Raw genomic sequence first — 18,299 nt, 5'->3', positions numbered from 1 at the left:
CAGAAAGAATGCCCAGTACAAACTCCGGCTCAGAGTGGCTAGAGTAGAGTGAGGGAGGAATAGAACCACAGGAAATGGAGAGACTAGATAATATGTGTTCTTGGGGGATAGTATCATGACTCTGTTTTTAGTCTGAGTGGATGGGGAACCACAGAAGAGTGAGAGAAGAGCAGTGCCATGATCTAACTATGTTTTCCAGTGTCCTTTTAACTGATGTATGGAGAATACATTATAGAGGCCCAGGCCAGAATTAAGGAGACTAATTAGAAATCTCTTGGATTAGTCCAAGTAAAAGATGACAATGGTTTAGACCAAGGCAAAAAGAGCAGAATTGGTAAAATATACATAAACATAAAATTATATACAGTGGTACCTTGAGATACAAATTTAATTCGTTCTGTAACTGAGCTCGTAAGTCAGTCAATTCGTATATCAAACAAATTTCTCCCATTTAAAATAACTGAAATAGATTTAATCCGTTCCAGCCCTGTGAAACATCCCCAAACCATCCTAAATTATGAAAAAGACATGTTTTTAATTAAGAAACACACATGTATACTTTACCAATGCATAACAAAACATATGAAATAAAAGAAAAAAGTGTTATTTAGTACTGTATTTTTACCTTGGAGACAGATGAGTGTGGCTAATGGAGGTGAATGGCGGAGGAGGAGGGAGAGAGGAAGGGATGCAGGCACTGTAGACATGTAAACTAAAACTGCACTTTCTTTACTTTAAACAAAACTAAAACTGCACTTTCTTTACTTAAAATGAAACCACAAAAACTTAATTGTAAAAAAATGCACTTTCTTAACTTTAAATTTAACCTGAGCTTAACATTACGTATTTTTCATTTAATCATCACCTGTTATTTCCTTTTTGGCTGCACTTTCAGCACTTTCACTTGCAGGACTTTTGAATAAAAATCTATCCAAAGAGGTTTGCTTTTGCCTGCCTTTTAAAATGTTATGGAAATGTGACAAACAAATGTCATTAAAAAGTGCTGAAGCACTACCAGTTGAAACTTTTTCTGGGTGTTTCTTTTCAATGAAACTTGAAAGCTTCTCCCACATTGCCAGCATGTCTTTAATTTCACTTGTAGAAATCACTTCCTCCAACTCTACCTCCTCCTCACTACTAATCTCTTGCAGAAGCTCCGTATGTTGCATCATCTGTAGCTCCTTCAACTCCTCAGTTGAGAGTTCCTCCTCATGTTCCTGGACGAGCTCGTTTACATCACCCTCATCTACCTCCAGATCCATCAACTTTCCAAGGCATACAATCTCCTCCAACGTTTCTATCTCGGTCTCGGTCTCTGGTTCGAATCCTTTGAAGTCCCTGTCTGCAACAACATCAGGCCCTAACTTTTTCCATGCCGAGTTCAAGGTTCTTCTTATAAACTCTTGCCATGCCAAGTCAATAATGCATAAACATATCACAATGTTGTAGTCATCTTTCCAAAACTCTCGAAGGGTTAGAATTGTATTCTCAGTCACCTCAAAGCAATGGTGGAACAAGTGCTTTGTGTAAAGCTTTTTAAAGTTGTGAATGACCTGCTGATCCATAGGATGCAAGATTGAAGTTGTGTTGGGTGGGAGGTAGAGGACTTTCATAAATTTGAACTTATCGAGAATGTCATCTTCAAGACCAGGTAGGTGGGCTGGAGCATTTTCAAGGATTAGTAATGCTTTCATCGGGAGTTTATTTTCTTGAAGATACTTCTTCACTGCAGGACCAAAGACGAGATTTACCCATTCAATAAAAAACTGCTGGCCCTGGCCAGTTGGCTCAGTGGTAGAGCATCAGCCTGGCGTGCAGGAGTCTTGGGTTTGATTCCCGGCCAGCGCACACAGGAGAAGCGCCCATCTGCTTCTCCACCCCTCCCCCTCTCCTTCCTCTCTGTCTCTCTCTTCCCCTCCCACAGCCAAGGCTCCATTTGAGCAAAGTTGGCCCAGGCACAGATGATGGCTCTGTGGCCTCTGCCTCAGGTGCTAGAATGGCTCTGGTTGCAACAGAGCAATGCCCCAGATGGGCGGAGCATCGCCCCCTGGTGGGCATGCCGGGTGGATCCTGGTTGGGCGCATGCGGGAGTCTGTCTGACTGCCTCCGTTTCCAACTTCAGAAAAATAAAAAATTAAATTAAATTTAAAAAAAAACTTCTACGTAACCCATGCCCTAGCATTGGCGCACCACATAACCTGCAGTTTTTTTAAAAAATCTTGTGTTTTAAAGGCTCGAGGATTTTCAGAATGATACACTAGCAGTGGCTTTACTTTACAGTCACCGCTAGCATTTGCACACAATGCAAGGGTCAGACGGTCCTTCATGCGTTTATGGCCTGGCAGCTTCTTCTCTTCTGCGGTGATGAAAGTCCTCCGGGGCATTTTTTTCCAAAACAATCCTGTTTCGTCACAGTTGAATACTTGTTGGGGGATGTAGCCTTCTTTAGCAATCAGTGCAGCAAAACGTGTGATGTACTTCTCAGCTGCCTTAATGTCAGCACTCGCAGCTTTACCATGCCTCACCATCAAGTGGATGCCAGATCTCTTCCTGAAATTTTCTTTTTTTTTTTTTAATAAATTTTTATTAATGGTAATGGGATGACATTAATAAATCAGGGTACATATATTCAAAGAAAACATGTCTAGGTTATTTTGTCATTAAATTATGTTGCATACCCCTCGCCCAAAGTCAGATTGTCCTCCGCCACCCTCTATCTAGTTCTCTGTGCCCCTCCCCCTCCCCCTAACTCTCTCCCTCCCTCCCTCCCATGACCTCTCTCCCCCCACCCCTGGTAACCACCACACTCTTGTCCATGTCTCTTAGTCTCGTTTTTATGTTCCACCAATGTATGGAATCATGTAGTTCTTGTTTTTTTCTGATTTACTTATTTCACTCCGTATAATGTTATCAAGATCCCACCATTTTGCTATAAATGATCTGATGTCATCATTTCTTATGGCTAAGTAGTATTCCATAGTGTATATGTGCCACATCTTCTTTATCCAGTCTTCTATTGAAGGGCTTTTTGGTTGTTTCCATGTCTTGGCCACTGTGAACAGTGCTGCAATGAACATGGGACTACATGTGTCTTCACGTATCAATGTTTCTGAGGTTTTGGGGTATATACCCAGTAGAGGGATTGCTGGGTCATAAGGTAGTTCTATTCTCAGTTTTTTGAGGAACCACCATACTTTCCTCCATAATGGTTGTACTACTTTACAGTCCCACCAACAGTGGATGAGAGTTCCCTTTTCTCCGCAGCCTCTCCAACATTTGCTATTACCCGTCTTGTTGATAATAGCTAATCTAACAGGGGTGAGGTGGTATCTCATTGTAGTTTTGATTTGCATTTCTGAAATTTTCAAACCAGCCGTGACTTGCCTTAAACATATCTTCTGCTGCCTCTTTTGAGGTTGATGGTTCTTTCTTCTTCAAGTTGCCGTAAATAATATGTGCCTTTTTGCATATTACAGTCTCTGTCACTGTATCTACTGCCAGCTCTTTCTCTTTCACCCACACCAGCAGAAGCTTCTCCATTTCTTCATGGATATTTGTCTTTAATTGGGACAGAATTGTAGTTTTTCTTCTCTGGATTTGCGCTTTTGATGGCATCCTTTTGTTTAAGGATGGTACAAATTGTAGATGAATTGCGGTCGTATAGCCTTGCCAGTTCAATCACTCATATACCATGCTCATGTTTTTCTATTATTTCTTGCTTTACTTCTATTAACATTGTTCTCTTCTTCTTCTCACCACTGTCCTTTGCACTCATTTTCTTTGGCCCCATGATAGCACACAAAAATAGTTAGTAAAAAATGATGCAAGAATGAGTACAGCGCACAAGATTCTACTTGATTCTGTGGGTAAAACATGAGAAAGAACGAGATGCTGGTGTTGTGCTGCAGATACTGGACCTGTGCACCAATACGCCAACTAGCGGCAGCTTCCCGAATCACGACTCGTATCTCGGAATTTTGCTTGGATCTCAAACAAAAATACGGACCGAGTCACAGCTCATATCTTAAAAAAAAAAAAAAAAATTTGTATGTTGGTCTGTTCGTATCTCAAGGTACCACTGTATATGTAATCTGACCTCTTTTCAATATATAAATATTTGGATGGTAGAGCAGGCAGGATCTGCTACTGAATTACATGTTGGAATGAGAGGAAGAGAAGTATAAAAAATAAATCCAATTATTTTGGGTCCTGAACAACTGAAATAGTGGAAAAGACTAAGCAAGTGGAAAAGAATAGATGCAGAGTGAGTGTGGTCAAGTTTGAAATGCCTATTTAGCATCTACGTGGAAATAGCAAGATGGCAATTGGATATATGAATTGAGTTCAGGGGAGACTGCTGGACTAAAGATAAATTTTGAAGTCATCAGCATATGGATGGTATCTTATGGTCTTAGATAAGATCACTAAGGCAATGAGTATAAATAAATAAAGAGAATTCAAAACGCTAGGCATACTTTTGGGCATTCCAAAATTAAGACATCAGGGATATAAAAATGAATCAAAAATAAATGCCAAAAGAAGTCACCCTGGATAAAGAACAGAACAGCCTGTTATGCTAGAGGCCAGGTACGGAATTTGTATCAAGGAGGAGGAAGCGATCAGCTATGTTAAAGCACTTGATAGACCATGTAAGATGAGGACTGCAAACCAACCACTGGATTTAGCAACACTTGTGACATTGGTAAGTTCAGTCTCAGTGGAGGCAGTGTATAGGTGTGAAAGCCTTAGTAAGTGGGATATGAAACAGTACATGGAGAGTAACTGGAAATACTGTGTGTAAACAGCTCAACTGAGGAGCTTTGCTATAAAATGCAACAGAAAATTAGAGTAGTGATTGCAGAGGGAAGTGGGGTCAAGAGAAATTCCACTTTAAGACAAGAGGATAGCACGTGCTTGTATACGGAGCTAGTAGGGAAAGAAGAAACTGGTGATGCAGGAGAGAGAAGATGACTGCAGGAGCCGCCTTCTTGAGTAGGCATAATGGTGATATCCATGTGGAGGAGCTGACCTTAGACAGGAGCGGTGGCAGTTCACCCACAGTAAGAAAAGGGAAACAGCTGTGAACGCAGATGCATGAAGGTAGAGCAGATGATGGTGTGAGCAGGTAGCACTTCCCTTCTGATGACTTCTGTTTTCCAAGTAAATAGGAAACTAGATCCTTGTTTGAGACTTAGGCGAGGAAGGAGGTGTTAGAAGACTGAGGAAAGAGAAAGGTATGCCATGCTTGTATAAATTAAACTTTATCATAGATATGCATGTATAGGAAAAAATATTGCATATGTAGGATTTGGTTTCAGGCACACATTAGACATCTTGGAATGTATCCCCTATAAATAACAGGGGACTATACAAGGAAAAGTTGGTTGAGCCTATTAATTTAACTCTTCTATGTCTTTGTTTCCTCCTTTTTGAGTTGGAAATGCTGCCAGTCCTTCTATCATGAGGTTTTTACAAGGTTGAGTGAGATGATGCAGGCAGAACATCTGTCACCCATTGGGACTGGCAGACTTCAGACTGTAGAAATATTATTTTTAAAAGGGAACCTGTGAAGTCTTGGGTGTGTGTCACAACTAAAGTTGAGGAGTGTGGCTTGGAAGGCTTCCCGAGCTCAGGGATAACCAGGGAATCATAATCATCATAATTCCTCAGTATGCTGTGATAAGCCTGGCCCGACCCTGCCGCTATCCATGTCCATGTCACTTCCACTTCCAGGCAGACAAGGGTTCCCTCTGTCTCTTCCAGCCATCTACAGACAGCAGGCTTGCTGTCTTCCAGCCTGAGTGGCTAATGCAGATGGTAAAAGCTAACTACTTTCTCTGGTGTGTCTCCGTACTATGACCAGGCTAGCTGAACAAGCCTAGGAAAGTGAAAGTCTCTAATAAAATGGTGCCTTGTGTTCTCAACTGCGCTGAACTCAGGAGTGTGCGCAGTACCAGCTCTAGAGCAGTAGAGTCAGGCTTGCTCCTAGCATAAGGACATTGGGCCAAAGCCTGGGTCAAGCTCTTTCCACTGCTTTTCTGTGTCCATCCATGCATTCAGCTCTAGGCAGGAGTTTCCACCAAACGAAGAGGTCTTGTCCAATTAAAAGGGAAGTCTGTGTCTTACCACGAACAGGTAATAATATTCAGAGACTCCTTGTTCTTGAGAAAGTGACATTAAGGTTTGTGGAGTAGGGGCTGGAAAGTCAGGGAAAATGAGTTGCAGCAGAACTGCCAGAGCTGAATGGGTCCATGCGATGGGCAACCCCTCTTGTCCATTTCTTTGAGCTTCCTACCCCTGGCTTGTCAGGGCTCTCAGGTTATCTTAGCTGGGACAAGCCCAAGCAGGTTGTACTCACTCAGCATTGCTCTTATGCAATCCTCAGAGTGGATCCTAGCCTTCTGCCCCCCACACTACCCTGTGACCACATCTGCCTTGTTCACTGCCAACTCTTCATTACTTAATACACCCAAGCATCCCCAAACTACAGCCTGCAGGCCGCATGCAGCCCCCTGAGGCCATTTATCTGGTCCCCGCTGCATTTCCGGAAGGGGCACCTCTTTCATTGGTGGTCAGTGAGAGGAGCACTGTACGTGGCGGTCCTCCAATGGTCTGAGGGAAAGTGAACTGGCCCCCTATGTAAAAAGTTTGGGGACCCCTGCGAGTAGGCTCTCAATAATGAAGGGGAAAAAAGGAAGGGAGGGAGGATGGGAGGAAAGAACACAGCCTGAAGCTCTTCATAATACTACCAGCTAGCTCTCTGGCTTGTGTGCCAAAAACTAGAACACTCCAAGTACCTTTCCTGAATTTCTTTCCAATGACCATCCGCCTGAACTGGGCAGTCATTTCTCTATCCCGCATTTCCTGTCTTCTCCCTAAATTACACACACATAAAGGGAGGCCACCGTTATCTGAAAACATTTTCTTGATCCATTGCCTTTTCCTAGCTAATGAACATTTACTTACCTCTTTCTCTGACACAAAGAGACGTGACACAACAGCGCTGGGAGGAGACAAGAATCATTAATTCAGGAAAGCGGCTGAGCTCCTGCAGTTTGCCCGGCTCCCGCCCTGCTGAGGAATCGGGCTCTGGGAAGTAAAACTGCACTACTGTTCATCAGCAATACTTTACCAGGAGAGGCTGCTGACTGGTTAGCACTGAAAGTGATGTTTGTCTCTTGTGTCCTTTCTGACTAGACTCTGAATAGACTCATTCCAAGTAAGAAAACAACAAGGAAGCCTCTAGGGGAGAATATTTAGGGAGGGGCGCGGGGAATGGTGGGAAGAGGGTGACATGAAACATTCTCTGTCCAGCATTTTGGATCACTATCTGGACTGAAGCAGTCTGTCTGGGGGAGAGACAAGTGGCATGTCACTAGGAAAGGAAGCCAGCCTCCCGGAGAAAATGCTGAAAGGATGCCTAGGGCAGAGAAGTGAGAACTCCAGAGGCAACCTATTTAAAACGCAGAACAAAAAAAAAAGTCAAGATCTAAAATTGTTTAGTAACAGGCAAGTAATTTAAGGAGCCATGATTTGCCACACAAAAGAATTTGTGGTAAGAGAGAATCCTGTTAGAGATAAATTACATTTGCTTTTTAAATTTATAATTTAAAAACAAGTGTTCCAGCAAACAGGAAGTGTGCCTGTGTGCACCCTTTCCAGCTGAGTGCAGCAGTGGTGCCTTCCCAGTAAGCCTCCGGGGTGGTGCGGAGCCGCTGCCGGCCCAGACTGGTGGGAAGAGTGAGTGGTAGTGCTGCCAGCCTCAGAAGCCCGCCTCCTTATCACTCCTCCTTCAGAGCTGGGCGCAAAGAGCTGCTGCTGTGACAGAGACAGGATGGGCTTTGGCAAGCATCAGAACCACTTAGTGAACCAGGTTAAAAGGCAGATTCCTGGGCCTCATCCCCAGGAGTTCTGACTCGATATGTCTGCAACAGGGCCCAGTGTCTGATTATTTAGTCACCCAGGGTGACTCTGGTGCAGGTGGCTCAAGCACACCTGGACAAACCCTAGCTAGAGAAGATGTCCTCTAGGTCGTTGTGTCAAAGAAACTGCCCTGCCTTCTGGACCCAGCACAGCCCTAGTTCTAACACTCTCCATAAGCTCCTACTTGGTGGACAGTGGCTGACCGACACTGCTGTGCTGGGCAAGCCCTCTGTGGGCTCGGTGTGCGCACCCCTGATTTCTCTTTATTCTGTTAGAATGATTACAGGAAGTTATCTATGCAATGCAAGGATTTTGTGGTGGGCGTGCTGGACCTATGCCGAGACACAGAAGAGGTGGAAGCGATTTTAAATGGTGATGTGAACTTTCAAGTCTGGTCCGACCACCACCGTCCAAGTCTGAGCCGGATCAAACTCGCCATTAAATACGAAGTCAAGAAGGTAAGCTGCCCCACCTGTCCTGGCCTCCCCTGCAAGGCTGCTGGCCTAGCTTTATGCTCATGCGTGCTTTATCTTCCCGCAAGGTAAAAGCAACACCAGCCATTACCCAACTTCTCTCTAGACAGGGAGCTGCTCAGAGTCCTCTCACCAACCCCCTCCCCTTTACCCCAGCCTACCAGGAGAGAGAAATTATGATAGCCATTTCACCAACAGGCTGTGAGCTTTGAGAACAAAAGAGAGGACTTTCAGCCTCCAAATCACTGACAGGGACAATGTCACAGTGAGTGTTCCCATCAGCAAGCAGGCCAGTTCACAAGTTTTCATAAGAAACATATTACTCAGGTTTTTCAATAGCGTGTATTGTGCTTTCTCTGTGTGCCTGGGGACTCTGTAGAAAATGTCTATGGGATCCATGGTTCTGGGGGGCTAAGAGGAATCTCACTCCCCAGGCTATGAAAGTCCCCAGTACAAAGCTCCAGTCGACTTCCACAGAGCAAGGTTGACCGACCTCCTTCATCAACCTGAAGATGTGTTTCGTAGCCACTGGCACACAGTAGCCCTCAGACCCACTGTGGCTAGAGAGGTCCTAGGAAGCAGAACACAACCATGGTTCCAGTTTAGATGTGCTCTGGAGTCTTCAGAATCTGCTCTTACGTTAGATGACGTCATGCATCCTCAGGGACACTGCAGAGCTCAAAAGATCAAAGGTCCAAAGCCATGTTATGTATCAATGTGCTTTTCACACAGCAGGCTAGCTGCTAGTCTTCCAGGGGTCCCCCAGCTTCTTCACAGGTTCAACACTGGGAAGATAGATCTTCAGTGCCCCCAAAGCAGTCTCTGGGCATTTCTCTTCTAGTCTGATTGTCTTAATTTGTGTGGAGTAAACCCATCCTTCAACAAAACACATATATCTGTGGAATTCATCTAGAGATAGCTTCTAAGTTTGATAAAAACTTCCTGCCCTTTTACTTTTAATAATAATCAAAAATTCTACGAAAAACAGCCCTTTCTTTTAAGACTGAGTCCCAAATCTAAAGTGGATAAATCATGGAAAGGGCTGTTTGGGCAAATATTCCAAGTGATGGGAGGGGAGGAGTCAGGCTACAGTGTGAAACACAATACTATTTTTTTTTTTTTAGCTCAAGGAAGCTAATTTTTTAGCCTGAGGCTTTTCATCAAAGCCCCACAATCCCTTCCTGAAGTTGCTGACATATTCATGGCCTTGAAGTTCAAACAAGCCTGCTGTGGAGACTGGGAAGGGTAAAGATGAGCCTGAGCTTCCAGAACCACGAGCATGACCTTCCCTCACCGAGCCAGAGCACCCCTACCTCCAGCACAGGGTGAGAGGTGAAGATGGCTCTGAAAACCCAAAGAACAGAAGCTTAGCACTTGCAGACTCACATGCACAGGTGTGGCCATTCAGGAGCAGTTACAACAGCCCAGGAGATGCACACATTCACTATTTTTCTGTAACATAAACCCAAGTACCTTAGCAAAACTGTCACTGAAGGTAGATCAGTCAGCTAGTTCAGAAGTCTTTTTTTGTCAACTACTAAGTACAAAACAGCCAAAGTGATGAGCAAGAAGAAAAAGTGAAATGCTCCAAGCACATGATGCTCCAGTCGGAATAAAAAGGCTTTAAGGGGGCAATCATTGACAGTAGTAGTATCTGCTAATTAGGGGGTCATAAATGTCTCAGAAATCCCCATCATGAATGTCAAGTTTCTGCTGCCATCCATAGGTGGGCCAGCGAGGAATGAGCTGCATGAAATGCCAGCCTTGCACACTTGAAGACCCCCAGTGGGGAGATTCTCGCAAACACATGTCATCAGGCGATGGCAGGCAGGCTCACCATTTTCACTGACATTTATTCTATTATGATTTACCAGTGAAAATATCTAATATTAAAAAGATTTAATATCATAATGAGATTCAGTTTTGATTTATGAACTTTAGCATGCTTGCCTGGACACAATCTAATCCTGAGTCTTTTGAGTTATGAAATGACTAGCGCCAAGGCCTATTTACAAATACACGGCCTTTTATACCAGATATCTAGTCTTAAGGCTAAAATATACAACCTCAAAAAATTCCTATGGCTCTGCCCACGTGATATCAAAGCAAACCTTAAATTCAATGATTAAAGCTAACTAGCTGTTCTTGGCAGTTTCATGAGCTGCTAACAGGTATTACCATAAGAAAGCTTACATATTCAAATAAATAAAGTAGATTTAATTGCTTAAAAACATTATAGAGGCTTTAAAATGCACTGCTACTCTAAAAGAAGGGAACAATATGTATTATGTTATCACAGAGCTCTATTTCTTACAAAGCATCTGATGAAACTAGTTGTCCATATAACAGTCTCGAAAACTCGAGCACAGAATATCAACTCTGAATAAATGTTTAGAAGACTTCTAGACCCACCAACCAGGAGGACCCAACAGTCTCTGAATCTGTTTAGGTTTGGCTGGGCCCAGGCTGCACCTGTAAAGGGAACCCAGTGTCTGGCACGTGGTTACCGCTGAGTGACCAGCCACAAAGACCCAGGCGCAATCCTCGCTGCTCTGTCCAACCAGTCTGAGGACACACCTGGGCCTTCATGGTCACCCCTCCCTCTCTGCCCTTTACTGCTTTGTCTCTAGGCTACAGGGCTGACCCCCCCCACACACACACACACACACGTCATCTCTTCCTTCTTCCTGACTCCAAGTCTGTCTTAATGAGGACCTGGTGAATCTCCTAGTTCCTCGAAGAATTTTGTAGGCATGAGTCCTCCAGGCTCAACTACCAAAGAAGTGCAGGACAAAGAGACCCAGAAGGTCCTGTTTTGCACAATGAGGGACTTAACTCTACCTTTAAAGGAGATGCAGGCCTCTTTGGACATAACTAAGCAAAGGTCTGATACAAAAAAGAAAAGAAAAACATATTGTAGATATCTTTGTCCACAATTATGTTACTCCTACTGCAGAAAGCACATCTCTCTCAGTCAGCATCACCAGTGAGGGTCGTTACTTCCATCTGACTAGTTCTTTTAGCCACCACCTATGAGCTCCACAGACACCGATTAGCCTGCTGAGGCTCCTGAGCAGAATAAGACACAGTTTTGCCCTTTAAGAGCCATCAGAGCAGCAGGTATGCTGCAACTACAGCAGCAGTAGCCTCTGCTCTTCACTAGCTAAGCAAAGTAGAGTTCATAGCAGTTAGCTCTTTTGGACTTCCAGGTGGCCCCGGTTCTAGCATCTTGGCATGTGGCTTGATTTGGGGAATCTAATCATGGTGCCAGCCATCTTTCTTTCTAGCAGATGAGACTCCTCACTTTCCTCAAAAACCTGCCCCTCGCCTGACCTGTGGTGGCGCAGTGGATAAAGCGTCAACCTGGAAATGTTGAAGGTTGCCGGTTCGAAACCCTGGGCTTGCCTGGTCAAGGCACATATGGGAGTTGATGCTTCCTGCTCCTCCCCCCTTCTCTCTCTCTCTCTCTTTCTCTCTCTCTCTCTCTCTCTCTCTCTCTCTCTCTCTCTCTCTCTCTCCTCTCTATAATGAATACATAAAATCTTAAAAAAAAAAAAAAAAACCCTGCTCCTCTCCACCAAGCCTTCCATCTCTAGGAGTTCAGAGGTGCCATTTCCTGACTCTGCCAAGCTCCTGGTGATTCCTGGCTCAGAAAGCTAGACTCACAGGAAATAAAAGCCTTGGGACAGGACCATGGGAGGGGCGAGGACTTCAGGGAGAAACCCTCACTAGCCCTACTCAGTACCACAGTTCCCTTTCTTCATACTGTCGTATTAAGAAAATAATAGCCCCTATGAATTCCACTCATTTACTCACTCATCATTTAACATTCACTGCTGTCTACTGCCCCCTCCCCTCTGTGTGCTGAGCACGGGGAAGACTGAGTAGACCAAGACCCAGCCTTTGCCCTTGAGGGGTTCATGTAGCAACCAGAACAGAGATGTTTGAACAAAGGGTTACAATCCTATCCTACCAAAGCAAACAGGAATGGGAAGGGGACCAAATGAAGGCCAGATGAAGCACTGACCAGCTCAGTCTGGACCTCAGGAAATGTTTCTCAGAAAGGAAACCCCTTGAGACAGGCCAGAAAGGATGAGAGGTGCGGGCAAGACGGCACCCGAGGCATAGAGAGCTGAGGAAGGACAACTCAGGCAGAGAGAGTGACAGTTAAAAAGTCACAGACGCCTGAAGGGTGGCATGTGTATGGAACATGTTTAGAGGGGATGTTCCCCTGTCGCTGTGTCACCACGGGAAATAAACCAGATCCTTGAGGGCATTCCATACTATGCATAGACATGTGGCCTTTATCCTGCCAGTGGTATCCAACAGAAGTTTGTTATGATGGAAATCTTCTATTTTTCACTTTCTAATATGGTAGCCACTAACCTCATATGGCTAATTAGCACTTGAGATAGGCTAACGTAATTATGAACCTGAATTCTTAATACGTTTAAGTTAATTTAAATTTAATAGCCACATGTGTCCAGTGGTGACCTAAGTGAACAGTATAGCTGTATATGCTCATTCACACATTCAACAAGTATTCACTGAGTGGCTACAAAGTGTGCTATGCTAATTACTGGGGACATGGTGGTGAATAAAAATGGCATGATATCAGCCACAACAGTAATCAAAGCATCACACTAATAGATTATAACACCGCAACTGAAGTAAGCATTATAAAAGGGGAAAAAATCATATTATAACTCCCAAAAGCAGATGTGACCTGATCAAGGAGGTCAATGAAGGTTCCTCTGAAGAACTCATGCTTGCTCTAAGAAAAATTAACCAGAGATGGGGAGGACATTTCTGGAAGAAAAAAAAGAAAAGAAAAAAGATGTTCAAAGCATGTTCAAAGGCACTGTGGTGAGAGGAAACACGGCACCTAAGAGGAACTTAAAGAAGGTTAATGTGTCTGGATTAGAAGACATGAAGAGTAGGGTGTGGGGAGAGGTCTAAAGAGCAGACAGGGACCAAACCATGCAGGGGCTTTTAGACCTGATAAAGGATTTTGGTTTTGTTCTTTTAAGATTAGGAAGCCATTGGAGGACTTTAGTCAGAATGGTTGTAAAGATCAAGATAGAAAGGGAGAGAGCTGATCCCTCTGATAAAGCTGGAGGGTGACAGGGGTGGGTACAGATGCAGCACATTTGCTGGGCAAAGGGACAGGATATTAATCAAGATAGTCAAAGTCATGCTGCATTGACAAGCACAACCAAAGTTGTGTGGCTTTTAATGAATGGAGGTTTATGTAGGGCTCATCCTATTGCCATCTAGGAATAGAATTCCCTGAGGAACCAAAGGTGACAGAATAGTCACCACCTCAAATGCCTCCGCCCTGCCACAGGGAAGTCCAGCCCTGGGTAGGCTCACATCAGCAATGAAATGCTGTCACCTAGTCACATCATTCACCCTACCACAAGAAGGGCCAGGAAGTACAACCCTGCTATATGTTTGGAGGGAGAGAAAAATAGAGTTATTTGGCAAATAGCACTAATGATTATCAAAAGGAGGAAAGTTGAGGGAATTCATATTAATAGCCTTAACTCCTCTGTAAGTAGGGAGCAGTATCATTCCCTAAAGTAGAAGACAGACTAAAAAAAGTAAAAAAAAAAAAGTTCAGAAAAAATTTTGTGGGAATTGGGAGAAGAGAGTGCTGAAGAGATAGATCCAAAAGCCCAGCTAAGACAAGATTATAAATTCTTTGGCAGCAGCCTGTGTTCTTAATAAAAACAGAAAATGTCTACAAAAAATGGTTAACACACCATGTCCATGTCCTCCATGAACCTCTATTCTCTCTCTCAGCTTCATTTCAAAATTCTTTCATAGACATGAGACGCAGAGGTGCACAAGATGTGCCCACAAGGCACAGCACCCAGAAGGTTGCCCTCAGAGAAGAAAGCCAAGGAGGGAGGGGCAGCTTAGAGGGGAGGGGCATGGGGCCAAGTCCACTCTCCACTCACACTGCCACTCTGACTAAAATTGCCCAGGGCCTCTAACCCCAGCATTAGTCCCTTGGCTTCTTTCTTCCAAAAATCACCATCTTCTGCACATTTTAGAGTCATGCTGCAAATGGGTCAATTTTCTAACTGATCAAAACTCCCAAGAGAAGAAAACATTGGGTAACGATGCAGAGTTAGGACCAGGAGCCTGCCTGCTCAGGCAGGTTCTCCACTTACTAGACCTGTGTCTTTAAGTAAGTTAGTTGATCCACCAGCCTGCAGGGGTCTCCAGGTAGGACAGACACTGCTCCAACCCTAACGGTGCCTCCTGGCTTAGGAGACAATGAGGCCCAGCAGGAGTTGCAGGACTGGCTGAAAGTCCTCGCCTTGGTGCAGAGACGCTAGAGAGACAGCAGATGACCTCTGCTGGGTTTCGTTTCATTCCCTCCATCTGCACAGGGCCAGTGAGCAAAGGGGACCTGGGGAAACCAGGATTTCTAGAGGACACTGGAGAGGTCAGTCAGAAGCGCACATGCCCTGAGCAGACACTCCCCCACTGCGTTTTCCTGCTCAGGCATCGTTCCAGCAGATGCTCAGAGTTAAGAAGAGCAGAGTTGTCAGAAACACAGTCTGTGGTCAGGCATGACCCCAAACCGCGCCGCAGGATGCCTGTGGGCTGCCAAACACTGCTTGAATCCACTGGTGCCAAGAGTATCCATCAGCCTCCTCTCTAGGATTCCTCTCAGCACTTCTGTGACCCTCGTCTGGCCACATGGCACAAAAATGATCAATGTCCATTAATCTCCTGGCTCAGAGGCGCTGTCTTTCACATAGAAAAAGAAGTTTTGCTTTTTCAAGTAATAAATCTTAAGAAGGACTAATTCAGGTATATACATATCACTTTACTGCCTGGAAAACTATCAGGAGAAGAAAATAGAACCTGTTGGGCAATAATACAATGTAGGAACCTGACTGCACATGTTCAAAGCCCAGTCCTTTATTTGTTCCACTAGATATAGATGAGGTATTTCTCTCTGAGCCCCAGTTTTCTTATCTAATGGGGATAGTAGTACCTAAGAACAATAGTTAATATTTGTTAACACACAATGTAGCTAGAACACGGTAAGTTCATAATAAATGTTACCTAATAAAAGCTGTTTGTCATGTTGACTTTAAGCAGAATTACCCTTAAGACTACACCAGGTTTTTCAACCTCAGCACAATTGGCAACTGGGGCCAGATAGTTTTTGTTGTGGGCACTGTCCTGTGCATTACAGCAGTGGTCCCCAACCCCCGGGCCGCGGACCGGTACCAGTCCGTGGGCCATTTGGTACCGGTTCGCAGAGAAAGAATAAATAACTTACATTATTTTTGTTTTATTTATATTTAAGTCTGAACAATGTTTTATTTTTTTAAATGACCAGATTCCCTCTGTTACATCCGTCTAAGACTCACTCTTGATGCTTGTCTCGGTCATGTGATACATTTATCCGTCCCACCCTAAAGGCCAGTCCGTGAAAATATTTTCTGACATTAAACCAGTCTGTGGCCCAAAAGAGGTTGGGGACCACTGCATGACAGGATAGTTAGCAATTTCCTTAGCCTCTACCCACTAGCTGTCAGTAAGTAGCACACAACCCCCCCCCCCCCAAGTGTGTCAACCAAAAATGTGTCTGGACACCATCTCTAATGTCCCTGGGGTAGAGGTAAGGACAGTAGCATGCCCTGCTGAGAGTCTCTAGGATAGTTTTCAGGATCTGAGGCCATAACCTCTTCACTGTATACCCCTGGGGACAAAGACTGCGGTTCTCCAAGGATGCCCTGCAACTCTTTATACCAAATGAATGGTTAGATCAAACTCAAACTTCTGTATCTCTCTAGGACAAACTAGATTCTCAAAATTAGCTACACAATGAAACCATCTGGGGTTTTATAAAAAACACCAATGCTGGTAGCCCAGCCCAGAGTTTCTAATCCATTTCTTCTGAGTGGGAGCCTGGGGACTGTGCTTTTCCAAGGCTCTCTGATGAGTCTAGTTATTGTAAAGACTGAGCTCCTAGAAGGTGGGATCTCTCCTCATTCATCTTGGTCTCTGAACACAGAGCGGGCTGGGTGTTAAGTAAATGAATAGATGGTATAAAGTGAGAAGCCGCAGACTTTTTTTTTTTTTTTTTTTTTTTTTTGTATTTTTCTGAAGCTGGAAACAGGACTCCCGCATGCGCCTGACCGGGATCCACCCGGCACACCCACCAGGGGGCGACACTCTGCCCACCAGGGGGCGATGCTCTGCCCCTCCGGGGCGTTGCTCTGTCGCGACCAGAGCCACTCTAGCGCCTGGGGCAGAGGCCAAGGAGCCATCCCCAGCGCCTGGGCCATCTTTGCTCCAATGGAGCCTCGCTGCAGGAGGGGAAGAGAGAGACAGAGAGGAAGGAGAGGGGGAGGGGTGGAGAAACAGATGGGCGCTTCTCCTGTGTGCCCTGGCCGGGAATCGAACCTGGGACTTCTGCATGCCAGGCCGACGCTCTACCACTGAGCCAACCGGCCAGGGCCTGAGAAGCCACAGACTTTAATGCTTCTCCAAATAGCTGTAATTCCCTTGTGATTAGAAATCAATCATCAGACTTTTAAATGATGTTCCAGGCTGGCTTCAGAGCATGGGGTCATCATCTCTACTCCCTCCATTGCTGACCTGGCTCCCTGCTGGGTTGTTAATTCTGGAAAAGAGCTCTAAGCATCCAGAGCACCTTTAACACTGGTTCTGGCACAGCAGTTTCAGGGATGGAGCAGAGAGGTGGGTGGCGCCCAGGTGGCTCTGCACTACTAGAGAGAGGCTATGGGTCCTTGTCCTAGGAGGGGAGATTGGGTCACTTGAGTGCTCCCCAGTGGGTCATAGGAGGCTCCCGCACTCATTAGCCTGAGTGGCCAGCCCCCACCCTGCCTCGCTCAGCTTTAAGGGAGAAAAGCAGAGCACCTCATGCCTCCTCTCCCCCTTTCCCTCATGCCTGCTGCTGTGAGGCACCTGATGCAACTCTCTCTAAAGAGCAGATACTATGGCACATCTGCAAAAAAAGATTTCACACCCTCAACGTACAGGCTGGCACAATAGGGCAGAAAACTATTGCCATTTTATTATTGTCCTGCCTTTTGCTCAGTTCTTTCAACATAAAATATTTGCATGAATGGATAATCCTTTAGATCAGGGGTCCCCAAACTTTTTACACAGGGGGCCAGTTCACTGTCCCTCAGACCATTGGAGGGCCGGACTATAAAAAAAACTATGAACAAATCCCTATGCACACTGCACATATCTTATTTTAAAGTAAAAAAAAATGGGAATACAATATTTAAAATAAAGAACAAGTAAATTTAAATCAACAAAATGACCAGTATTTCAATGGGAACTATGGGCCTGCTTTTGGCTAATGAGATGGTCAATGTCCGGTTCCATATTTGTCACTGCTAGCCGTAACAGGTGATATGACGCGCTTCCGGAGCCGTGATGCGTGCATCCCACGTCACCGGAAGTAGTACTATACGTGAGCCATGCTGCGCTTTGTGGCGCCGCCACATACAGTACTCCCAGAGCACAGGATGAGGATGGATCCTGTGCTCCTCTCACTGACCACCAATGAAAGAGGTGCCCCTATCGGAGGTGCAGTGGGGGCCGGATAAATGGCCTCAGGGGGCCGCATGTGGCCCGTGAGCTGTAGTTTGGGGACCCCTGCTTTAGATCATCTTTCCTCTCCTTGGTTATCATGTTCCCTAAGCCTGTGGCCTTAGCTTGTGTAACTGTCATTACACTCATCGTGTGCTGCGTTAAGATAGTCAGAGCCAGATTATTACATTCTGATTTGAGAGTTAATATGAAGAGAGGAATCTGAAGAGCATTCAAGGGAGGAATGTAAATCCCCAATGCCCCCAAGGAATAGGTACAAATCACATGCATCTACTAAAGTGCAAA

The 18,299-nt window shown here is 44.9% G+C and overlaps 1 protein-coding gene across 1 annotated transcript in view; it reads left to right on the top strand.

Moving 5' to 3' along the window:
• TRPC7 (transient receptor potential cation channel subfamily C member 7) overlaps positions 1-18,299 on the top strand; it is a 147,081-nt gene that overhangs the window by 36,548 nt on the left and 92,234 nt on the right. Inside the window, exon 3 of the mRNA XM_066277151.1 lies at positions 8,199-8,381. Coding sequence (XP_066133248.1) covers positions 8,199-8,381 — 183 coding nt within the window. The remainder of the gene's footprint in view (positions 1-8,198; positions 8,382-18,299) is intronic.

This window comes from Saccopteryx bilineata, chromosome 4, assembly GCF_036850765.1.
Source record: "Saccopteryx bilineata isolate mSacBil1 chromosome 4, mSacBil1_pri_phased_curated, whole genome shotgun sequence".
NCBI lineage: Eukaryota > Metazoa > Chordata > Mammalia > Chiroptera > Emballonuridae > Saccopteryx > Saccopteryx bilineata.
This window is presented reverse-complemented; position numbering and strand designations above follow the sequence as displayed.